The sequence below is a fragment of the Mastigoproctus giganteus genome, chromosome 7, assembly GCF_048544385.1.
Source record: "Mastigoproctus giganteus isolate SK-2022 chromosome 7, ASM4854438v1, whole genome shotgun sequence".
NCBI classification, from domain to species: Eukaryota; Metazoa; Arthropoda; class Arachnida; order Uropygi; family Thelyphonidae; genus Mastigoproctus; species Mastigoproctus giganteus.
The window spans coordinates 193,842,832-193,869,579 of NC_143581.1; the positions used below are offsets into that span (position 1 = coordinate 193,842,832).

General features: G+C 37.9%; 1 protein-coding gene across 5 annotated transcripts in view; it reads right to left on the reverse strand.

The window, feature by feature from the left end:
* LOC150083510 (uncharacterized) overlaps window positions 1–26,748 on the reverse strand; it is a 101,624-nt gene that overhangs the window by 8,940 nt on the left and 65,936 nt on the right. For 2 of the 5 annotated variants that reach the window (XM_090378043.1, XM_090378044.1), the window contains 3 exons: window positions 6,391–6,603; window positions 5,887–6,245; window positions 55–203 (listed from right to left, as the gene is read on the reverse strand). In XM_090378043.1, the coding sequence (XP_090234169.1) occupies window positions 55–203; window positions 5,887–6,245; window positions 6,391–6,561 (679 nt within the window). In that variant the 5' untranslated portion in view covers window positions 6,562–6,603. Of the gene's footprint in view, window positions 1–54; window positions 204–5,886; window positions 6,246–6,390; window positions 6,604–12,700; window positions 12,824–12,852; window positions 13,031–26,748 lie in introns of those variants that run through there. The other 3 variants (XM_090378040.1, XM_090378041.1, XM_090378042.1) reach the window with 3 other exon arrangements.

Sequence of the window (26,748 nt, forward strand, 5' to 3'; positions counted from 1 at the left end):
ACTGAATATAATTGTGTACATGCATTTTTTTTTTTTTTTTTTAGTTTCGTTCACCTTCAATCTTTTTTTCTTCGTCAGCTGTCATCATCTGTAATATACGGAAGGATCTTGACTGGATAACGTTCTTGGGTTCCTCTGTGTCATCGTAATGCCGTATGGTGTGATTCCGTGGCAGAGTCATTGACTTAGAACCATCGTTAAGCCTATAAAGAGAAGAACAAAGTGGGAAATGATAAATCTGAAAAGTAAATGTTTATTTTAAAAATAGTAGCATCATAAGGGAGTAATAAGATTTGTATAACTCATTTCAATATAATTCAGTGATTATGTTAAAATTCTGTGAAAGTTGTTCACAGTATGTAAAATGGAAGTAAAAAGCAAACTCGGCATTTATCTATATATAAGGTCAAATTAATTTTGCTCGGTAATTTCTCTTACTAATTAAGAAATATCCAGCAAATATTCTTGCTTCTCATGTAGTTTCAGAAGCACCAGGAAGGGGTCAAAATTCTGAACGGGCTTCTTGAAAAAGCAACAAATTTAAATAATTTCTCTAGCAAGAAGTTATTTAATTTTTTTCTTTTTCGGGGAGCCGTTCCACTGCGTTCGAATAGAACACTAGATCTATTAGAACGGCACAACTGGTGGTGGTGTCGTTGTATTTAAGGGCATCAACAGTTTAAGCCATATTGCGCCGTATATGATGTCTGTAAATTACGTGTGTTCTGATCAATTTGCTGTTTTTCTAAACGAAAAATTCGAGTCCGGGGGGGGGGGAGAGAAATACATTGTACCCTCGTCTGAGATCGACTAACTTCGCCACGTTGTGAAAAATACCCATAAATTCCTCGCGTCATTGACGGGATTCGAACTGTGGTCTTTTCCATCTGGTGTTGGGAGAACAATAATTATACCAGCTATGCTACCCACGTGGTCGCCGCCATTGCAGTCTAGATGAATAAATGATGCGAGAAATTATTTTCTCTGCTCGCCAAAATGTCAGGAAAAATGGCGGCGAAGTGCATCATAAATTCCACCAATTGTTAGTTATTGGAAATCATGTTAGAAATGACTATGTTGGTTTACAGGGGCCAAATTCCCACCAGGATGGTCATATAATTTTATGTAAATAGTTAAGAAATGAATCGAAGAAAGAGTAACTTGCTATTAATACGTTTGATTACTAAGTTGTAATACGAATTGCACTTGTGGCTATACTGGTGCTGCCATCTAGCAGTATTAATGGCAACCTTGGTCTCAGCATTTCAGGAGAGGGAGACTTCAGTTAATTATAAGCAGAACCAATCGGAGTGGTCGCACCGTGAGCAATAGGCCGGGTACTAGCGCATATATTTTTTTGAGACCCTAAAAAATAGGTTGCAAGGGCCCGGCTAATAACTATTGTTCCGTAACTCCAGCCGAACCTCGGGCTCTGAAGCAATTGCACCTTAGAAATTCAGGCTTTGACCATATAGCCTAGCTACAAGCTGAAAAGGGGACCTTAAACAGCTTCTAAGGTCCTCAAAGATGAGCGCATTTGCAGAATAGACTGGAAAAATATTTTCTAAATAAATAAAAAAAAAAAAAAACTACACCATTGAAATTCTACTTTTTTGTGCCCTATTTTATTTGCTTTTTTTTTTTTTTTTTTTTTTTTTTTTTAAATAATACAATTATGATAGGGAGGTTCAAAAACTCAAAGTAGCTGAACTTTTCAGCTTTTGAGGCCCCGGCTAGAATGCTTGTTAAACTTTAAATTCACCATAGCTGGTGAATCAACTAAAATCAACAAATTAGTTTCCTCCCTTATCGTTATTACTTCTGTATTGCATTAAATAAATGAGTGAGTGAGCGAGTGAAATACTTTGGTGACTGCAAAGATTGTTTTCTCATGATAATCTTAAATACGAGCACTTAAAAAAAAATAAAATAATAAAAACCTCTAATGTAGATCTATTCAAATGAAAGGCAGACAAACGGAAATAAAGGTAGATCTCGACTTTACGAGTTAATTCGTTCCTAGTGCGTGCTCGTAAAGCGGGAAATTTTTCCCCATAGACGTAATGTTAAAATAAGTGGTTACGCTCTCAACAATGAAATTAGTTAGCTAATTAGTTTATGCTTAAACAATGATTGATTTATCCAAAGAAATTTAAAAACAGCTTGTAAAATCAAGAAAATTATAATAATAAAGAAATTATTTTTGATTTACAAAATGTTAAAGAATATTTATTCTTCATCATCGACTAAATGCACACTCGTTGATCACTCATTGTTGGTCTGTTGTCTCGGCGCTCGTTGGAGGCTCAAAGAGTAGTCTTCAGAAATGTGTCAAGGAGTTTGTTTCCAAGATAGTCTTTTCTTTTCTTTAAAAATTTCACGATAGCATGCATAAGCATTTTTTAAATCCGTAGCAACTTTACTAGTACTGTACGATCCAAATTTGAATCTTGTGACTCGAAAATCTCAATTGCTTTTTCTATGTGTTGGAAAGCTTCGTCTAGCCCTTTGAGAGTGAAGAAACGAACAGGAGTTTCGGCTGTTAAATCTTGTTCCTCAGCTTCTTCACATTTTGCTATTTCAAAGAGGTCTTAATTTGTGAGCTCTCCATTGTGCTTGAAATAGATCAGTGACATCAGTTGAAGAAACGTCAAGCTGCAATTGGTTAGCAATCTGCTTCTGTTTCATTTTGTACGATCTTTGCTGGTTCTTGAAATCCTGTGCAGGAGACTCGATTATTCGGGTTGAGAGAAGGGATAACGAAAAATCAAGTCTTTTTTTTCCCCTCTCCTCTTCGAAAATCACTTTACTACTAACCTATTTAAGAAAGTTTGAGGTCAGGCCCAGTTAGTGCCGTTGAGAAGGATTGAGGTATCATACGATGTCCGGCTTGGGGCGGGTCGGCTGCCCAAAGTCCGATATCATATAGAGGGTACTCCAGAAATGAATTTGAGAGAAAGCACATTGCCAGTGAGGCTGTTTGTCACTGTGCCAGAGATGCTCGACACTCGTGCTCACAGGGGGTGTTTGTTATTACTTGTGGCAGGCAAATCGTTCCGCAATAGCGTTGTTTAATTCATATGCAGTCATGGTTTCTTGTGATTTAGATCCCCCCCCACAGGCGGTGGAGTTAAGACTGAATAATTGAATTTATAATTCATTTAAAAAATGACAATTCTTATTACCTTAATTATTTAAAGTTTCATATAAAACTGACTTTACGATAATTTATTTTATAGTAATATTAAATAATTTAATAATATTAAGTCGTTTCATTTTTAAATAATAATAAAAAGGCAAAGGCGCATTTATATTTGGCCATAGCCGCCAAATATTCTAGTTTCGTTACTGCTGCTGACAGTCATTATTACTACATTAGCGATGTTATTTTTGTATCAAGAATAATCTTCTTGCTGAAAGCAGATGCAACAGGCTCTACTCTTCAATGCTGTTCGCCCTTCTCGGTTATTTTTGTGGTGTCAGAATAATTCTGGAGTTTCGACATTATTGTCAGCGTTAAACTCAACACTTAGAGGATAAAATACTAGACGTAAAATTAAAAAAAAAAATCTAAAGAGAAAAAAAATAACGAACAAGATGATTAACCTGTGCTGAAAGTAAAAGCTGCGTCTAATTGGTAACGTTTGTGAGGTTTCCTGGATTGCGGGGTATAGAAGCTACATTAATCTGCCAATGGATAATCAAGAACGAACTACATGCATGCATAGAAAGTGAATTGGGTGACAGAGCAGCATGAAACTACAGTTTCCCAAGCAATGTAATACTTTTCAATGCCACGCCATCGTAGTCGAGTACACAATATGCAGCACACGCTTCGTATTAGAATCCACAAAATTATAATATTCTCAATCTCCACCCTTTTAACTCATAGCTTGTATTGAATAAATGAGCGAAATACTTTGGTGACTGCAAGGATTGTTCTCTCATGATAATCTGTAGAATTGTTCAAATGAAAGGTAGACAAAGACGAAAATAATCTCAAATTATCGAAGTGCAGTAAACTCGATTATTCGGGTTCGGAGAAGGGACAAAAAAGGCTCAGAAAGATCCGCACACCATGAATTGCAAATGCGAGGATCGACTACTCAGGGATGGTGTGACCCGCAGTAACCTGCTGAGAGAGAGAAAAAAAAAAAAAAGTAAAGTGAAGCCTTTATTTTTCCATTTGGAAGTAAACGTTGAACCTTCTATGACTCGAGTGGCGTCTGACCAACTTATTTACTCTCTTCTCCCGCACAGTTTTTCTGAATCTGGGGGTGGGATTAGCAAGCCTAGTATGTTAGCATTTTGTTTACATATGGAAAAAAATTTATTAATTTAATTTATTATTTCAAATATTTACGCAATTTTATTTCTGTATTAGATATAATAAAGTTGACTACGGATGTTTAATGACAATATCAGGTAAAAAGTTGGATATTTTTGATGTTATTGTCTGAACTCTAACAACAAACTAAGCATCAATTTGCGGTATCCCTCGAGAACCAAATTGGCACATAATCAACCCGATGCAATTTATAAAAAAATTTCTTCCAGCCAGCAACGAACAAACATCTACCTGTGATTTGAGTAAAAAAAAAAAAAAAAAAAAAAAACTTTCAGTAGAGGTACCACACCTTGTTCTCACACGCGCTCTCACAAAAAGCACTTGGCATATTGCATTACGTCAGCGTTATCTTTTAGGTACCGTGGTTTCAGTTAAAGTGAAATTGCTTAATTCCATTATTTTTTTTTTAGTTTAATTGCAATCTTAAAAAGGTGGAAAACAGGAGAAAGTTGACGGCCGCAGGAGCCCAGTATAAGCATTTCAGGAACCACTTATTCAATGACCTGGTGTGCTGTCAATCAGATAGCATGTACGCTTCTCGTTGACCTCGGAATACTGCCAAGTAAGAGTATACCTGCACTCCGTTACCTATTTGTGACCTGGAGTATCCATTATGAATTGTCAAGTTGGGCTAATTAAATGGAAAAAATGAATACTTGAATTCTTAAAATAACAACTTCTTTCATCACCATGAATATTCTTTAAAAAGATAACGTATTCCTTCTCCTAGAAAATATTTTTTAACTGAAAGAAATATTTTAATTGAAATTTGGTTGCACAAGAGATGCATTGTTATTTCTATGCATTGAATCGTTTATTGTACATATACCACTATTCAGTGAAGAAAATTAGCGACCCTCAACTACTTTCAATCAAACAAAAGAAGGGAACTGAAAATGTATACATACTGTGCCTGTCAATATCCCGCCCCAACTACGTAAGAATATGCTACATATTGTTTGATTGGCAGGTCTCCAGGAGAATGAACAGGCAGTGCATGCTGTGCTCGGATCGGCTTTCTGAGACTCATTTCTTTCCTGCTGCCTGAACAATTTGCCAGAAGAAAAAAAGGTGTGCCTGTACGCTCGTACATAGTGGCATTTCTTGGTAAATGAATCCTTTGTTTTAAATATCTTGTCTGTATGGTTACTATCTTAATTCTATTCGAGTATACGCAAAAATGTATGACAACTATGGGACAACCGACTGAGAAGGAGATTAATCCCAAAAGAAGTCACATATATAAGCGCCTAAGAGTCGCTAAGTACGGCTAGCTGTAATTGAGCAACACTTTACGTTATTCAAAGAGCCAAATCATATATCCTGAAACATTTATATTTTTAGTTCAGAACAACTGATCTCCCTATTCTTACTACGAAATAGAATGTCTAAGTACCGCCGACTGGCTCTCCATCTTGGGAGTTGTTTTAAATTAAGAAAATCACTGACTGGAATCCTACACTGATCTAAAATTTAAGACATTTATATTACACGTTAGACACATAGAACAAGAACACCATACAAATAATTCATTTTACCATTGTGGTTTTTCTTTCAATCCTGTCTGCATTTCAAAAGCTTGTTGGGCATTGTCTGCAGAATACAAGTTGTGAGGAGAGTTGTAAACGGGGAGTACACGAATGTCTCTGGCAGTTCCATTAGCTTGTACTGGAGATCCTGTTCGTTCCTGTTTACTCTCCTCCTTGTCCATTGATAGTTGACGGTTGGCTGCCAATCGCCTCTGCATCTTCGCTGAGCGAACTTGAGAAAGGTCCAACCCACTTGGCGTATAGGTAAAAGGTTTCTTATCACGCTTTAGGCTATTTAATAAGGCTGCCGGTAAATTTGCGAACTGGGAAGTGGTTCCATCTGGAGTCTCGTTCTGCTTCACCGAATTCTAAAAAAACACACACACAAAAGATCTCTAAGGTTAGATGAAAATAAACTCAAAATTAATAATTCATAACTTACGTCATAAATTGGTGAAAGGGAGGAAGAGTCGGATACAGTAAAGTGTGAGTAAACACGACAAACTTTCTCACCTGCCTTATTCTTTCACTGCCGGGTCCGTTCAGTACTCCTGAATGTGGAGGAGGAGGTGATGGAGTTGCCGATGACACACTTGAAGGAGTCGATTTGGTAGGTGTAGTCCACGTATATCCCCAAGGGGATGGGACCATAGATGGAGGTGGAGAAGAGAAGGGGCATTCCATATTTTAACTATATCGGAAGTACTTTATTTTTCGGCTTATGACCTGTTTAAAAGTATGCAAATAAACTGATTATGGTGGACAACAATAGCAATATTAAAAAGTCATTTATTTATCATTGCTTATTTTAACTTATGGAGCGGCCAAATAAAAGATCGCTATATAAAGAAATAAAGGCTTTTTGAAACTGAAACCCACCACCCCTCCACTCACAGTTAATGATTAAATTTAATTTCTAAAGGCAGTCGCAAGTTGCAACATCAAAGACTCTTTCTTTGCATTTGCTGTGCGTCACTGAGCAGCCGTTAATTAAGAACATAAAATAGCTGAGGATCAGCAAGTGCTTTTTTCGAGAGCCCATGCATCTTGTATTGTGTGCGAGTCAGTTATCTGTGGAAGATAAGCCATGACAGAGTGAGACTGTTTGCCGCATTCTTATCACCACAATGCACTCCCGAAATAGAAGCTTTTCAAAATATTTGAACTATCAATGTAGCTTATACAAATCAAAACTTTCTTTCCCACTGCTAATATATTTAGTTTTTACGACAATTTTAAACTCGCTCTAGATTTTTAAGAGAGTTTTTGTTGCCATTTTGTATGGCGCATCCTTTCTCTACTCCAGTGTCACATTTCATCGTATGACTTCAGATGCTCCATTAGTTAATGACGTCAGAAAGACAGTCGTATGCTTCCAAAATGCTGATAATGCAAAAACGCGTGGGATGTTGACTGGTTCATTGTACACTCACCAAAATGCGAAAATAAATACACTTTAAAAAATAATAATAAATTATCAAAACATTTTAATTGCACTTAATTTGATTCATATTTTATCAGTTTTAGTATTAATTAAAAATGAATCAAATTTTCTTTCAGATGTACCTTACTGCAGAAACAGTTATTTGCTATAAAATATATTTTAATTCTAGATTAGTGTAAATTTATTACAGGGTTCACAGTATACCACACGCTGTCGGCCAATGTATATTTTAAGTAACTTGGGGGAAGGTGAAATAAAAACTGTACACAAATGTGAAGGCGTTTTGAAAAGGGCCACACCTGTTGTTGTCATCACGCTCTGTCCTAATATTAGTATAGTTTAAATGAACGAAACATAATGGAAACTATCAATCAGCAATACATTTTGCCAACAGTAACCTGCTATCAATCATAGAATAAGTTGTTCTCTAACTGGAAGTGAATGAAATTGGCTACATGAGAATATATTAATAGAAATATGCCTCTGTTTCAATAACGAATATTATAATGATTTTTTCCCAGGTTATTTCACTTTGGTTTTTTTAACTGCAGTTATTGACTCCGAGGTCAAGTATCTTGGCTAGTTAAAAATAACAGGATCAACGGGTTGATGCTTTCTTTATTGTGCTGGAAACTCAACAGACAAACACAAAACTGCATGCTTATGTGATCAAGAACGTAGTAGGAACACTGTGGCTTTCTAAAGAAAGCTGTTGATGGTGGCTGATATCCAACAAGCGAAACAATGGTAAAGTGGGTCAAATACCCCTAAAGAGAGAGGCCGGCGGATATGCAGGTGTTTAGCTAGGCCTCACCTGTACAGCGCTCGAAAAATAAACTTCCTACCTCCCGTATGGGATAAACGCTGCAAAGACCACGTGCTAGAATTAAATACAACCTTAAAAATTGGGTTACTTTACACTATTGACAAATTTGGACCTTTTATACCTACACGACAACAAATAAAAATTAAAAAAAAAAAAAAAATACTCCTATATCATCATAAGGTTGTAGCGAGAATGATATCGTTTTAAGGCTGGTGTACTTGTAACACTAACGATGACGTCATGTAACTGCAGCTGGAAGTCACCTAGTGTTGAAATAAATTTTGTTAGAGGAAGGCGGGACACCAAATGTAGTTATTACAACGATGCCATAGTATTTCTTCTAATGACTTCTAACAAAAACCCGGATGTTCATAGATGCCATTGAAAAAAACACGCGATATGCTCATAATTCCATACTATGTGGACGTTTGCAAATTCGCAAGAGCGAATATGATTATTTAGGCAGCTTACTGTTGAATAAAAAAAAGATGGAATCTAGATAAATTATAACACATCGCGGTATGAGAAGAAAAAATATGCTAAAAAATATTGATGGGATAATAAAATCTATATTCCATTGTACAGCAAAATAAATTCCTTCATTTCTCGGATTTTTTCCCCCACAAAAAGCGTGGGAAGAATCTTCTAATGTAAAGTTTCTCACTTCCCGCCCCCAACTTCATTAATTCTTTCATTGTTACGATTTCATTTTTGTAGCCTCCAGAGTGATGCACCGTTGTCCGCAGAGGAAGTGCATCTCAGAGTGGTTACGGTGAAACCCTAATGGGTGGCAATTAAGAAATATGGAACTTTTCTTTAAAATTTAGTTATTTTTTTAGGAAGGAAAACTTTGCAGATCTAAATGTGTGATCTGATGTAAAACATATTTTGTTGAATATTTCAACAGCATGAAAGTGCCTAGTCTACAAGACGCCACCAACTTAGGTATATCTGTTCAGCACGTTTCAAATGTTAGGAAGATAAATTGCTCTACTTACTGAGGATTAAATATCCCACTTGGTGTACTATTGAAACATGTTCTCAGAAACTTACCATGTGGTCTGGCGGGAATCCAAGCGTGTTCAACCATACCAGAAGAAAATGATGGGAAAGTCTGAACTAACTCGGTATTAATGGTGTTTGCAGCTAGTTATGTTCTGCACGAGATCAGCCACTATACATAATGAATTCAACGTTTAGGGTTAATCTTCCGGCAAAACTTATTGCTACAAGACAGTGGAGTGCAATTCAAGCCGTTGTTTTTTCTCAATGAAGTGAAATATAATACTGTATTTCTAAACTAAAAAATCCTCTGAACCAGAAGATTCGTCTATTTTATTTCGAATTCTAATTGAACTCATTTATATTATCTTATATTCAGTTAAACTAATTAAAATATCACATATCCACAATATAATCCCTCATAACATTCTAACTTAGACCGCTATCAGCTTAACTACTCAATTTATCAGAAACACTCTCTTTATTTTGTGCAGGATCTCCATTAACTTCTTCTAGGATCGCAGCAATTCGAAATGGACTCCACAGGATGACGTGACTGTTTTTCTAGAACTTTTAGACATGGACACATCCCCTAATTCTTGGATAATGAATAGAACAGGATCCTCACACCTTACAAGACAAACACCATATGTAATATGGTGTTTGTCCTGCTATCTGTTTGATTGTTTGTTGTAGAGTTTTAGGCGCATTAGCGACTTTGGCCATATTGTGCTGCATATGGCAGTAAATTGCGCATGTTTTGTGTTTGATTTGTCTGTTCGATGGACGAAAAACTCAGTTTACAGGAGAAAAAAAACCATGCTACGCTCTCCTGAGACCGACTAACTCGGCCACGTTGCGAAAAGGGCCTATAAAAATTTCTCGCATCATCGACGGTGACTCAACCTCAGGTCTTTTTCACCCGGTGTGGAAAAGACGGCGATTCTACCAGCTGTGCTACCGCGAGGGCAGTTCTCTTGCAATGTATCCATTACGCACTGAGAATACATGGCTTCGTGTTGTTTTTTTAAAGCTCTATTTTGTCATCTTCACGATTACACTGGAAACGAGATTCGTTGCATCAAAGTATTTTTTTTATTGATTACACAATTAAGAGGCACCTTGCATTAGGATAACAGTCACCGAAGTATGCAGTCGTAATAAGCCAGCTGTTCTCAAATATTTTTTTTCACCTTGATCCTTAGAGTTGAAAGTGTAGTGTTTATGACATCCCTAAGTTTCAGGTCCTTGTGGTGCTGTAATATGAGCGCAGCATCCAATTAAGAATTACTGAAGTATGCGCCAACAACTACAAAAAAAAAAAAAAAAAAAAGAACTAAAGCAAGTTATTAGTCGTTCAATTAAGAAAGTGGCCAAGTATAATCCGTCTCTGCGAATGTACAATCTTGGGTATCGATTACTTGTTTTCGGTAATCTCATTTTAAACCGACTGCTTGCTTTACTTATTCCTAGTACTCCTTTAATATAACCTAATTAGTACCCTTAACATCGCTAGTGTTGCAGTGATACTGGCATCCGTACTCCGGATGCCTACTATAATTTCACTTTGGAAATAGGTTAGGTCACTTGTTTATCTAATATGCAGCTTTAAATGGTGTAATGACGAATGTAGATATAAACGAGTCGTACACAAGTGACTGACAAGGGATGAGATCTATTTTCTTGCGGAGGGAGTGATGATCACTGAGTGCAATTAGAGATACTTTTGCTTAACAAGATAATGAAAACTCAGCTGGATAATACTAGATGGGTGGTTTCATTGTCGGCGAGAAACCACCGCCTTGACCTGCAGACCACATTTGAATTTCGGCAACATAATTCTTATTTATTCCTTCTATTATGTAGTATGAGCGCTATATTCAAGAATCTAACTGAAATAAATCTAAGACTATGAGATATCAGTATACTGTCTCTAATTGCATGTATCCTCCAGTCGGTTTTCTGAAGGAAAAAATAATAAAAACCAATATGCAACCGTCGCCTGAGACCAACTAACTCAGCTACCATCGAGAATCTAACAAAGAAAATCAAATCACTGAAAAAAGGTTCAAAGATTTATTTCAAGAATATAAGCGGGGCGTATTTCTAACTTCAGCAAAGTCCCCTTGTATTTCTGGCAGCAATGGACTAACCATAATCTACAGTTTCCCACTTAATCTTTCTAACTGAGCTCAACTGTCAGTTTCCGCCACTACCACTCTGAGACAGTGAGGTCCGTCTCATCTGTCTTGATTACTCATTCGACGATGCCTTCCCCGCTCGAGGGGCAGTGTTTACGACCGCTGTCCTTCCATACCGAGTGAAAAACGCATTGGTTCTAACCCCTCACTTCTATAAAGCTTAATTCACCATCTATCAAATATCTTCATTTTTCTGAAATAGTAAAAATGTCGCTTTGTCTTTATAAAAATGGGAAATAGTACGATTTACATAATTTATATAGTTCTACTCCTCTCCTTGGACGATGTTGTTTATAATCATACACTGCTAATTTTTGTTACAGTCACTTCACTGAAAGTCACTTCACTGAAATCTTTCACACAAGAAAAGAAATTGCATTTTCTATCATTCGACTTTGAACACGTGCCTTTTATCTAAACTTCGCGTTTCATAAATATACAAAGACTGTTCCTAACATAACATATCACAGCTGGTTTGTTCTCATCTTCCATTTTTTAGGGCTCGCAGTAATTTAAAATAAGTTATTAATAAATCCAAAAACTGATTCGACAAGGTCAAATTGTAGTAAACTATTGGTTTGCAAACAGCAGCTGCCAATTTTTTTCTACTCCTTTTAGAAGATGCACTATCCATTCTTAAATAGTTCTTTTGTATTTATATGGTTCTATTTCGACCTCAACTTAAACACAAAGCCAACTCGTTTGATTTCTACTTTTCCATTAATATTACATTAAAAATTTAGTAAACTCGTCTTGCTATACTAAATACAACCTTCTTAATGCTTCCCTTGTTTTCATAAAGATATTAGAAATCTCTATATGTATCATTTCATGGATGGAAGTTTCCGGCTACAAGTGCCTGTGGTGGCAGGAGGATATTTTTTTCGAATTATCTGGACCTTTTACACCAATTCTGAAAATTACAATCTTCAGAAATTCAAATATAATATAAACAAGTTCCTACTAACTTCTCAACCCTCTACTCATCCGAGTTATCAAGAATATCACCGATTCGTTAACACTTTGTGTTCAGTTTACTACTAAAATCAGTGTATTAGAAATTAAGAGTAAAATTCGAAGAGATTTGGTGAATAATTTGATCTTTAAAGGAACTATCCAATAAATTTATTACAATGAATAGAATCGATGAGTTGTGTAAATAACCGAATAACTAACAAAACAGTATCCTCTATCTATTATTCGTCCTGAAAATTCATTATGAACAATGAACAGATGATAGAAGTAACTACCAAGAAAGTGGGACCTTCAATGGATATTTCAAAAATAGATTATAACAAAATGGGAAGGTCAAAACAGTAAATAACTCAATAAAACATTTCAAGATCTCACCAAAATAAATTAAATGGATAATGACACCAAGCAGAGCACCATTCGCTTCCGTTACTAAAAAAGACACAGAAATGTCAGCATTACAATTACATCTAACTTTAGTTCAGTTACATCTACTGAAGAAGCTAATCAACAAGTTGTGGCCACTGTACCTATTCCAGGCTGTAAAAGCAGTCATACCTGTCAGGTGTTTCTCTTCTATCACTTACGAGGGTTGTCCAAGAGGTTTCGCGCTGAATGGCAAAAGGAGAAAAGTTTCGCACAACTCTTGAAATTACTGGCACACTAATAGAAAGAGAACTCCTCGCTATGTAGCGCACAGTTTATTTCTAGCCGGTGTAGCTTTCCGCTGTTTTTTCCCCCGAGGACGAACTAAGCGAGAAATGGGTACGTCATCTGCGCATGCGCTCTTCTGCACATTCAGATATTTACCGTCTCCCCTCAGCCAGTCAGGCCGCCAAAGACAGAAATAATGTGGCTCTATATTTACCTCGATTTCCCATCTGGCAAAAGACAGGACTTATATATATATGAATGAGCTGGCTTTGAAGGTCAGCGAAAGGGGCTTTTCTACGGTGCCCTCAGAATGAAAGCTATCTGTGGCCACAGTGCGGAGAGATGGCGATAAACACAACTATGGTAGACTGCTGTGTCCCTGCATGGTAGGCTACACTTCATAGCCAGTCAGTCATGTGTGACGGTTTCTATCTGAAGAGCTTTGATATCTTTTTTTCTGTGCAATTGTACTGGGATGGATGGTGTGTTTTTGTCGCGTTTTATTCAATTAATAGGATTCTGCTTCCGTTAGCATTTATATAATATCACCGTTAAGCCTACGCAAGCTGGTCTTTTCTCCTCGATCGGTGTCCAGGGTAGTAACATCCAATCAGGAGCAGGAGAGAAGTCGGATCGTGTATAGCCCTAGTTCTCAAATTGTGGGTCGAGATCCTCAAGGGAGATAATCACGAACCCTCTTGAGAGGATTGCATGATTGTCACAAAATAAAATTAAAAAGAAATTTCAACAGTTACATTATGTAATCTTTGTGACAACAGTACAGGTCGAATAATGAAAAGAGGCGAACGTTTTCTGCATTAGCCAAAATAAATAAATAAAAAAAAAAAATAATAAATAATAATAGCAAAATTCAAATAAAACAGAATATCCATACTCTTCTCAATTGTCATCCAATTCTGCTTTAGACTCACTCTCTCTACAAAGTTGGGAGGTAACTTATTCCAATGTTCGACAACCGACTACAGGCGAACTTCATGAGATCCAATCGTCCGTTATTTACTGAGAATTTATATTTGCGTTCCCTGCTTTGTATCCCATCAACGAGGAAGAAAAATTCCTCACTCATTTTACTCAATCCCTTCAGCGCCTTATACAACCCCTAATCTCTCCCCATAGATGTTTGATTGTCAAACTGTTTAAGGTGTGAGCTCCAGACCTGAATACAATATTCCAAATGCAGCCTATCACTGCCTTGTAAAGAGGGATAATTCCGTCCTTCTTCCTACTAGCAAATGCCTTATAAATTACAACAAGGACACCATGTGCTTTCCTAACTGCCTATTTATTTCATAGAGTTTCATTTCAGATTGAATCAAATGTACACTGTCGCAACATGCATTGGGAAACTTCACTCCTTGGAAGTAATAATTAATTCCAGAAGTCCTATGACAAAGACCCAGCCGTCCTAGTTAAAGTAGCATATGCATACTAATAATGGAGTACGGAATGACGTAGAAAGACATCAAACTCAATGAGAGATAGATGGAACAAAATGGAACGAGAAAAGGACGTAGGTCCCTTCACAAGAGGTGGTGATAGTAGGTTGTCAGACAGCCGGCTCATTCATTTTCCAGATAGCAGAAAGCAGAAAGGAGTGAGACACCCAAAATGAACCGCTGGAAACAACGTAAGCCAATGGAAGCCAGAAGTGATCATTTATCCCAAGGCAGTGAACCATCACTAATGATCTCTCTCCTCACCAAAGCATGTAGATTGTTGAAATGAGTAAGCAATCTTAATGAGCTGATTCGAGAGATGAGCGCAGTGAATTCGTCAATTGAGATAACTACACAACTGACACTCTACAGAATTGGGTTATCATAGTAATGTTTGCTTGCTCGTAAGCCAAAACTCTATCCAAGAAATTTCACTGTTGCAAGCAACATTACAGCAGCAGGGGAGTGTGATTTTGAATGAAGAATCTCGTTACACAGGCCAGGAATCTGATGGATACACCTGGTGTAGTGTACAACCAAAGCTGAAGTTGTATTGTACCAACAATGACATTTGATAATGGGTGGATGTGGTATGGGTCTGCTTTATGTGTTTGGGACTTGGCCTACTAGTTATCATCGCTGAAACTATGGATACAACTGTCTAATATGGCATGGATTCTGAACAATTCTGTCTTGCTTGTACTGTGGCAACTCTTGGACAAGGGCCATATAAGTATCAGCATACTTTTAAAACGGTCTGTTTCAAACGAAAGTCAGTAACGCGGCAAACCTGACATTTCAGCCCAGATTCAGATTTGAACCTAACTGAATACCTTTGGGATGTTTTGGAACAACAACTGAGAAACAAAAGAATATCTGAGTTCTAGCGGGTGGAAAAAACCGGAGTTCGAATCCCATCAATGATGCAAGGAATTTTCATGGGCCTTTTTCACAACGGTCTCAGGTGCGGGTAGCATAGTTTTTCTCCCGGAACTCGGGTTTTCGTCCAGCCAACAGCAAACACAACACACGCAATTTATAAACACAATATATACGGCGCAATATGGCATATGTTTACGATGCGCATAAAAATCTACAACCAACAACCAACCTAATTGAAGAACTAGGTTTATTGAATGAAGAGCAAGATTCCGGTCTGTACATACTAACACCACTAATTCCCTACTCCAGCAGTTTCCAAACTGTGCGCCGCAGCGAACTCACAGGGAAGACGCGGGATATTTTAAATTTTTGAAGGAAACACAGTGAAAATCGACATCTGTCAGACACCCCGCGAACTACTAGCTCGAGGTAATTCACATTCAACATTATCACAGTTTCAACATTACTTATTAAGTTGTTTGGACTTAACTACTTAATAAATGGAACTGTTAGGTATTTCTTTTGGCTTAGGGAGCAAAAATTACTGAAACACTAAGGGCGCCGTGAACCGAGAAAGTTTGGGAACTTCTGCCCTAGCCAATAAGTGATTTTAAATCTAATGGACGATCATACTCGACATAAAAAATTTTTATTCCAAGATGTTTTTTAGGTTTAATGTCCAAATACATAGTGTGGATAGTTTATATTCCCGACTTGGTAAGACCAAATAGTTTTACAGTAACAATTTTTCCCCCTAATGGTTTTGCAGTAATCAGCAATTTCAGATTGCCAAAATTCTACTTCGTTGCAGTAGCACTGTAGACAACATCGTGGCTCAAACACTCATACAGACAGACAAACTATGGGGTAAGGCTTGTTCGATTCACATCATAGGTGGAACTTAAGAAATACTTCTTTTCGGAACGGAAGAAACTTATATATATATTTTTACTGTGTGTTTTTTAAACCTTTATGGCGTGGGCTAGTTAGTCGGTGGAAGGCTGTAAGGTTCTGAGTTCTGGAAACTCGGGTTTTTAACACAGTTTGTAAAAATACAAACATACATCATAAAATCTGGTCTTGAGGGTATCACAGACATTCTCTCAGGTATGCCAAGCTGTGCTTGTTACCTGGGAGTCTAAAACGCTGATGGAACTGATATTTGGGTGACACTCAAGACAAGTGGACCTAATTTCGGGGAAGTCCGGTCGGACTGTGACAGCCAAATCATCTGCTTGCACCTTCACGATGGTAGGACTATTAGTAACCCTGGGTATAACCTCTCCCCCATGTGCAAGTCCCGAAATACGGCACCTGGCAGACTGTGGGTAACCACCCAGGTGCGAACCAACGTAGGCAGGGCTCGAGGTGTGGCGCCCGCGGAGGATTGCGGCCCCTCTGTGTTACCAGACAATTCTAGTTGGTACTTGACTGTTATCAACCGGTGCAATACCACCACTTTGCTTATTGGAGGCTTGAAGTGGTGGAACCCATGTTTAGTCTCCAGAGCAAAGCAAACCTCCAGTAAACCTGCCTCCATCTCTTCCATCATGCAGTATAATTGATGTCTTTCGAGGTTATGATGGACATCATGGCAGGATCCAATATCTTCCTTACATTTCGAGGCTATAGCTCTAAAACGGTGTTTGCATGCTGGCCGCTAGTTAGTACACCGAACCGAAACTACTGGTAACTCTCTAGGATACTTTCGAATCAGCTAGTGTATAATCTCACTGCCTCTGCACTAGCACTGAATAGATTAAGTTAATTAGCACATTAAATCCAGCAGATGTTGATGTTTTAGTCTTCTGAGAACTTCACTGATGTTCAGCAGATTCATCGCCAGGTAATTTGGATGCACTTCTGCCAGATAGTGACTGAAGGGAGTCCGAGTAGTGTGTATGTGGGAGGGGCACTGTTGAGGCCACATTATGTGAAGAAGATGGGTATATTCTTACAATGTGTACGCCATATCCAAAAATTTCATTACTTCATACAGCATGTCCCCCCCCCCTACCGTTTCTTATTACTTAAAACACCATGAATTGCCAAAATAATAGAGTAAAGAGCAAACTTATCTGAGAAAAGATCTAAACACCCCAACACACTTCCTTATTCATTTCACAAATATACGTGGTCTCAGTTCTAACCTCAACGATGTCCACTTCCACTTACAGTCTGCCAACCTCCATGTACTTTTTATACAGAATCTCAGTTATCGGTTGATTCAACCACTGCTCATCTCAGTTGTCCTAATTATTCGCTGTGTGAGTACTTTCGCTTCAAAGGTAGGAGATACTTGTGCATATGACTGTTCTGATATTCCCTGTCAGAGACTTAGTAATTTGGAAACTCCACTTTTCGATCTTCTCTGGCTTAAAATCTCTCTGCCACATTCTGTAAAATTCATCTATTGCCTCTATCGTTTTCCCAATTCCACTAATCACTTTTAACTCTTTGAAACTTGACTTTCTCCAGTCAAACTTTCCCAACAGTTAGGTAATATTCCTTGGTGATTTTAATGTTCACAACTCCAGCTGGCTTCCGTTTTCTAGTCACACCGACCCAGCTGGTCGAGATGCTGAGGCTTTTGCAATTACTAATGACCTTGCACCGATTGTTCATTTACCTACAAGAATACCGGACAATCCTAACCATGCGGCCAACACGCTTGATGTTTCTTACCAACAACCCTTCTAAGTACACGGTCGAGGTGAATCTGGTCCTCTAGGCACCTCAGATCACAACTTGGTGATCGTCTCTTCTCCAATGGGGCCTTTCTCTCATGGCAATTCCCAACCTCCTGTTGTGTTTCATTACAAGAATGCAAAATGGGATATGCTGTGAGATTTCTTTTCTTGTTTTCCTTGGTCGGATTACTGTTTCAAAACCTCTGATATCAACGTTTGCTCAAATCGTTGATCACGCTACCTATTTATTGTAGCTGATCAGGTACGCCCTTCACGAAGCTACTAAAAAAAAGGATATAACGCCCCCTTCCCTTGCAATTTCTCGGATAGCACAGGTGTGTTTGCAATTTCCCGGATAGCAAAAGTGTGTTCTAGCAGGGTAATGTTGCCGGTATTTTTCAAGAGTGGTTCGCTGAACACGAAAGTGACTTCTAAGTGCTACTTTGGCCACCATTTTTGCTGTTTGGGGAACAAGTGGTAGTATTTAATTAAAAATTTCAGTCTTGGTAGCGTGTTTTGAAGATCTGGCAGCTATTCAAAAAAGATACACATTCCCTCACTTGCAATTTCTCTTACATGTCTCATTAATACAGTTTCAAGCGCAAAAGCAACCACATGTGGCTGTATTCCAACCCAGATAAAGAGAGGAGAAAAGTAGAGAGGCTGGAAATTCCACACGTAAAAATTATCTGAAGGCTTTCTTACATTCTTTTATCTCAACAGAAATAACAGGTATCTATAATTGCGGGTCGAAGTGGTGCAAATATAATAATCTTTATTTATCCTGCCATAAATAAATAGAGATAATAAAATATTTTTAGTCCTAATAATGTGATTTTTCTTCTAAATACAGACACAGTAAGTTAAACTGAATTTCAGTAACAAGAATTTAAAACACATTTAAACAAGGTTGAAAAGAACGCAATTTTAAAATGTGAACTGGTTTGAGGATTATTGCTGCGAGGATTCTTTAATCGCATATAGGGTATAATATTTTCATGTAGTTTGTAGTGTCTCAGCATTTTCACAGCCACACCATAGAGTAGTATATCAGTTTAAGACGCAATGTACCCATAAATCGATCCACCACACCTGTTCAAAGTGTTAGAGATGGTAGTCAGAGGTAAGGTGGCAGACGACATAGCAAAAATATCTCATTCAATTTACTTTGTCGAATGTTCTCGCTCAGGACCAAATAATTTGGCCTAAGTGTTAAAATTTTTTTTTTAACTATAAATTATTATTATTATTATTATCTGTTTATTTCTCTTACGAGACACCCATAGACAGCACGTGGCTAGAGGGTGTGGTTGCCTTTGTGCCTGAAATGTTCCTACCGCCCCAACGAGGAGTCATATTCACGTTCGAGAATCGAACTCTGCTGTCTGAAATACAAATCTTGATAATTACATTGCTTCGGATGCAATTTCGCTCTTTCTAGGAAGGAAGATTCTTGAATTATAGAAGTTACTTGAATTATTCACAAAAACTCATCTGATTCTATGATTAGGGGTTTCTAACTGCTGGCTATGGAAAGGTTGAATGATTAACTGGATAAATCATGTAGAGTTAATTATAAATGCTTCATTAATCGCGAATATAAGAAAAATTTCGCATTTTTTGTAACTGTATATAAACATATTATAAGCTTGTAAAATAAACAACGAAAACAAAAAATTTTCCAGTAAATTAAAGGAGACCCAAGGACTTGAGTATAAAACAAAATAAAAATTAGAATATGGATATATGAAATAAGTAAGGACTACGCGAATTTGCCTTTGTAGGCTGTGACGTATAAGTAAACTTCAAAAAGTGTGTGCTATACTGTTTCCCAGTGATACAGAATTATTGCAATTGGCCAGCGAGATATTAATTACTGAAATAAGTTGCCTCCATGGGTAGTTGAGATAAGCAGCCTGACGAAATTCAATGGTCAGCTGTATAGAAGGAAACAAAAGGTTATTTTATTTATTTCATATTTACTTGTTTATTTTTGGTCGGCGCAACAAAAGCTGCCTTGCATTGTATGGCCAAAACAATGATATCCACATAAAATCGTATGGCCAACACAATGATATCCACATAAAGTAGGTCTCATATCTTGTACTTTTATTCATAATATTAGCTGTTCTTCATCTCCATGTCTTCACAAGAGTCAGGATTGTTTACAATTTTGGCCTCGGTTACTTGGGGCTATAAAGCAACGCTTCCCCAGTGGAGCCTTCTCCACTGGGGAAGCGTTGCCTATTCGAGGAGTTTTTCAGTGGTGTGAGTTGAAGGAGTTACTGTCCTATTATCTTGAAAATTGCATACATCATTTGGTCGGTCTGTCTCTTTGGCCTAAGTGTTAATTTTTTTTTTTAACTATAAAAGTTCCTACCGCCCCAATGAAAAGTCAGATTCAAGTTCGAGAATAGAAATCATGCCTTTTTCACAGTGTGAGGAGCAGCGGACCCATCTACAACGCTACCGCAAGGACTACACAAGTTAGCAGTTAAATGTAGTTTTTTTTTTTTCTATAAAGCACATTTACAATCTGTTCGAAATAACGAACATTAATTAAATCTGATGTATGACTAATGTCAGTAAGTTTGTCATCATTGAAGAAGACGTCCGGTAACAACGCTTCTATTGTATTTCCTTAAAAACTGATAAACTGCACTGAACAGATGAAGTTAATTAGCACAAAACACATTAAGGGCTTAAGCCCTTAATGTGTTTTGTGCTAATTAACTTAAGCCCTTAATGTGTTTCAGTCTAAATTCACTTTATACACCATCAGGCATCTCTCATATTGTGCAGTTATACTTCACAACTTTTTTGTCATCATTGCACCACTTGGGTACCTACCCACTCACCAAAGAAGGGCCAGATAGCCCTGAAACGGCACCAGGGGGAGCCTGATGATGTCCGGAGTTTCCAAGAATAGGTAACAACAGCCTTCTCCACCGGGGAAGCGTTGCCTATTTGAGGAGTTTGAGTTTTTGAGTGGTGTGAGTTGAAGGAGTTACTGTCCCTTTCATTCTTCTACACCGTTTCTTTTCCTCTTCCATTCCTACTATTACTTTCCCTCTACCTTTTTGCTTTTCTAAGTCTAATAGGGACAACTGGATAGTCGAGTTATTATCCCACACAAATACAAAATAGCCCTGAAACGGCACCAGGGGGAGAGCCTGATGATGTCCGGAGTTTCCAAGAATAGGCAACAACAGCATTCTCCACTGGGGAAGCGTTGCCTATTCGAGGAGTTTATGAGTTTTTGAGTAGTGTGAGTTGAAGGAGTTACTGTCCCTTTCATTCTTCTACACCGTTTCTTTTCCTCTTCCACTCCTACTATTACTTTCCCTCTACCTTTCTGCTTTTCTAAGTCTAATAGGGACAAGTGGATAGTCGAGTTATTGTCCCACACATATACAAAATAGCCCTGAAACGGCACCAGGGGGAGCCTGATGATGTCCAGAATTTCCAAGAATAGGTAACAACAGCCTTCTCCACTGGGGAAGCATTGCCTATTCGAGGAGTTTTTCAGTGGTGTGAGTTGAAGGAGTTACTGTCCCTTTCATTCTTCTACACCATTTCTTTTCCTCTTCCACTCCTACTATTACTTTCCCTCTACCTTTTTGCTTTTCTAAGTCTAATGGGGACAACTGGATAGTCGAGTTATTATCCCACACAAATACAAAATAGCCCTGAAACGGCACCAGGGGGAGCCTGATGATGTCTGGAGTTTCCAAGAATAGGTAACAACAGCCTTCTCCACTGGGGAAGCGTTGCCTATTCGAGGAGTTTTTGAGTGGTGTGAGTTGAAGGAGTTACTGTCCCTTTCACTCTTCTACACCGTTTCTTTTCCTCTTCCACTCCTACTATTTTCCCTCTACTTTTTTGCTTTTCTAAGTCTAATAGGGACAAGTGGATAGTCGAGTTATTATCCCACACATATACAAAATACCCCCGAAACGGTGCCGTCTGGGTGGTGGTTGTATCAGCTGAGAACATGTAACAATAGTCTTCTTTGGTGAAGCGTTACTTATTCGAAGTAGTGCAATATCATGGCAACTCGTTGTGAAGGTATTCACAATATGAGATTTAACTAAAACGATGCTGTTTTTGCTAATTCAGAGTTTGCTGCGTACTAGTATGATGCGTTTGCACTAACTTGTACGCTAATGCATTAAGGACTTATGCCTCAAGCTGCGAAAGAGTTAGACTATGTATATCTTAGTGCACTTGCATCATTAATACACAGTCAATTATAGATTAGCAAATATTTGCAATAGCGGCATCGTTTAAGTTACATCTCATATTGTGAATATCTTCACGACGAGTTGTAATGATATTGCACTACTTTGAATAAGTAACGCTTCACCCGAAGGAGAAGACTGTTGTTACTTATTCTCAGTGGATACCGCCACCCATACGGAACCGTTTCAGGGCTATTTTGTATATGTGTGGGATAATAACTCGACTATCCACTTGTCCCTATTAGACTTAGAAAAGCAAAAAAATAGAGGGAAAGTAATAGTAGGAGTGCAAGAGGAAAAGAAACGGTGTAGAAGAATAAAAGGGACAGTAACTCCTTCTACTCGCACCACTCATAAACTCCTCGAATAGGCAACGCTTCCCCAGTGGAGAAGGACTGTTGTTACCTATTCTTGGAAACTCCGGACATCATCAGGCTCCCCCTGGTGCCGTTTCAGGGCCCTTCTTCGTTGGGTGGGTAGGTATCCAAGTGATGTTGTTGTTATTTGGTTTTTAGGAGCATTAGCAACTAAGGCCATATTGCTCCGGTAATCATTCCCTGACCTTTTCGCATTTGGTGGTGACGGGCTCGAACCCCGGTCTAATCAAGAAGCGTGTGCTACGCACTGCTGCTCCTTCACACCTGGCTACAGAGGTGCCCCCAAGTGATGTAATGATGATAAAACAGTTGTGAAGTCTATCTCCACAATATGAGAGATGCCTGATGGTGTATGATATAAGTTAGGACTCTAATGCATTAAGGGCTTATGCCTCAAGCTGTGAAACAGTTAGAATTTGTATATCTTAGTGCACTTGCATCATTAATACACAGCCAATTATAGATTAGCAAATATTTGCAATAGCGGCATCGTTTAAGTTACATCTCATATTGTGAATACCTTCACGACGAGTTGCCATGACAGTGCACTACTTCGAATAAGTAAGGCTTCAGCCGAAGGAGAAGACTCGTCGTCACAATATGACATGTAAACGATGCCGCTATTGCAAATATTTGCTAATCTATAATTGGCTGTGTATTAATGATGCAAGTGCACTAAGATATACATAGACTAACTTTAGTTAATTAGCACATTAAATCCAGCAGATGTTGACGTTTTAGTCTTCTGGAAACTTTACTGCAGTCCAGCAGATTCATCGCCAGGTAATTTCGATGCACTTCTTCTAGTCGTTGTTGGTATTTCATATTAAAATTGCATATTTCTTCTTTTATCGTTGGAATGTTTAGTCTCTATGAATCATTTTAATGGTGATATACCAAGGCAAGTTGGTAACGGTTCTTAGCATCTCTGATTGAAAACGTTGTAGTATCTCTATGTTTGAGGTGATGGCGGCACCCCAAAGTTGGATGCCATAGATCCACACGAGTTTCAGTATGACTTTGTATATAAGTAGCTTGTTTGCCACTGATAACTTGGAATCTGTTCCAATTAACCAAAACAACTTTTTCTAGCCTTTAGTCCAAGCTGTTTCCTCTTTGTCCAAATGTGTTTTCCTCTATTTAAACGTCTATCTAGATGGATGCCAAGGTCTTCTTGCGTTATGTCGTGCCATTTAATTTCACTGGTGGACATGTTTATTGTCTCATTGAGACAGGAAAATGAGTAGTTCTGTCTCATTGGTTTTCACGTGCTTTTTTTTTTTTTTTTTTGTCAAGCTCGTGTTTGGTTAGGCTGTTCTTGTAACCTTTGTGTTGCAATTATTGGATCTTCATCGGCTACAAGTTCTCATCAGCAAATGTTGCTACCGGGGTGTTATCGTTAATAGGGAGGTCAACAGGGTACAACGTATACAATACTGGTCCCAAGACCAGTATTATGGCACCCCAGATTTCAATGGGTATAATTTGGTTTGTTCTCCTTTGAATTTCCGTGAGGTATGGGCATTTGCAAATAACAACTGTTTTCATGTAAATCGAATGATTTGTAGTTTTAACTGTTTCTTATTATTTCTTGAAATATTTTCATAACCACTCCTTAACTTGAAAGAAAGACGTTAATCTTTATGACTAGGGGCGGTCCCAGGATAAGGAGAAATAGCTCCTCCTCCACTTATAATCAAAATAATGTGTATTTTTTACTGCTACACGGTGGTTATTAAAGTTTAATGATTTCCCAGAACACTGTTTCAGTTTCTCCCCCCCCCCTAGAAAATCTTGAAAAAGCTTCTGGTTATGATAATATTAAAACAGTCGTGAATATTTGCAGAGTATACTAAAAAATAAAAAAAGAGAGAGAAAGAAAGAAAGAAAGAAAGAAAGAAAAAGGATAAAAATACAAATCGTTTTTGCAGAAAATTCTCTGCACTCCACATTCACAGAAAATAGACATTGCAGTCAGAAAAACACAGGACTGAAGCGGGTTTACATTCAGTGGCAGCTAAAGCCACTTTAGTTGACAGTTGACGAATTACCTCGCGAATACTGCATCATACAACTCAGACTGCCATACATAGAAGAAATAGCGAACATTCCTGTTTGTACTTTAGTCTGAAAGGCATGCAAAATATAACAGACGGAAAGAAGACAATCAGGTAAGTGCCTGCTAAAAACATAAATGCATTAGATACCACAATTTTATTGCAGGCTTGATATATATTTGCTTCACTTGAGCACAGGAATATAAGGATCTGACGATTTGATATTTTTTATTACATTACTACATTGGTGTGCAAAATTTAAGGACCAGTCAGGTTTTCACCTGTAGCTTCTCATAGGAGTGGCCTGCATATGGGAAAAGCATACCAAAGGAACCTGGTGAGGTACAGAAATGAAGGAAACAACACCGACACAACAACGGAAACAAAACGGTACAGAGGGACTTTATTCAAAAATAGCAAAATAGCACTGGCTGCCATGATACAGATGCATTACTGCCAAAGATGGAACAAAGGGAAGAGATGGTCCTCAGTAGGAGATATGGCCACCCCTAATATCGGTAACATCGTCCATTCCTCTGTCAGCGCCATCTTCAACTGGTAAACATTTTCTGGTGGGTGTGAACAATTTTAAATATGCAATTTTTACAAGTACTTTTTTAATAAAAGCTAAAAAGCAATTGCAATTTTAGTAACTATTATTTCTAAATAACCATAAAATGACAATAAAATACCTATTACGTTTTCGTTTCTAATGCGCATCTCTTATGCGCGTATATATGATGAACAGCCGTTTTTCCAAAGGACACTTTTAGATTTTTTAAAGTATGCTTATCTTTTGATTTTATTTAGAAAAATATTAAAATGTAAGCAGTCTATTTCGAAGTAGCTTACGGCATTCTTGAGATTAGTCATGATAAGAAATATTTCATTGCTCTGCAGAGTAATCCCATTGGGGATGTGCGAAGACCAGCTGATCATTTCACTAACACTTTGGCAGTGACCTTTAACCTCTTTTCGCTTGGTTTGTACAAGACCGTAATCGCAAACAAACGAACACCTACCCACCCACCTCTTCACACACGTGTACTGAAGTACAACAGCGCTCACAGAAGTTTGCCAGAACGCCCTCATCATAACAAAACTTGGCCCTTTTCCACCATTTCGTGGGAGGCTCACTTGGATTCCCTCCATATTAGCGACATTCTTGGCTACGGAAACTCGATTCCACCAAGTCCTGTAACGACCTAGACATTAATGACAACAGAGTTTTGCCCACTTCCGGAATCCTGACGAACCTCCTGTCAGGTAACAGTGAGTATCAATTCTCTCTTGACGCAGTACGAATAAGTGCTTGCTTAAAAAAACGAAATTATTTCTGCAGCGTTTATTCTTTTTTCTTAAGCCCCATCTGTTATATTTACGTATTAACTTATGTTTATAAAATCTGGAAATTTTTGATAAAACTCAATTTAGTGTTAATTGCTGAAATATAGTTTGTTGAAGTTCCTTGACCCGCAAATTTCACTTAACATTCTAACATAATGAATGGTTGGACCGTAAGTAGCTGGTAGCTATTACAGTACCCAAACAGATGATTCAGCTCATGCTGGTGAAATTCGTTGCTTCCAAGAACCTAGTCAACAAGCATCTCGAGCCAGTTACTTCGCGTCAATTACGTTTCAGCAGCCAAGATTGGGAATAGTATTCCACAACGTCAGCCATTTATCACAAGTAGCCAACGACTCACAGATGGCGTCTTTCCACTCTTCTGATGACCATTTATTCTTTCAACTGTAGTTGGTAAATGAGAAACGTAGAGTAATTTTAAATTTCTTGAAGAAATTGCAGAACAGTAATTGAAATTAAAAAGAGGCTTCAGTTATCTTCCGGTTCTCGACTTTAACTTTTAGCAAAATCTACTTTTAAAAAAAATTCTTACATTGGATTTAAACAGTATTATTACGCTTTTCTAAGCTTAAAATCTAGTGGTATGGGAAGAAGAAAAGAAGCCATCTTTTCAAAAATAAGATGCAATATACTAGTATTTATTTTTCTTGTAGGTCTTTTCACTTGTGCAATCCACAACTGTTTATTTTGTTTAACAAAT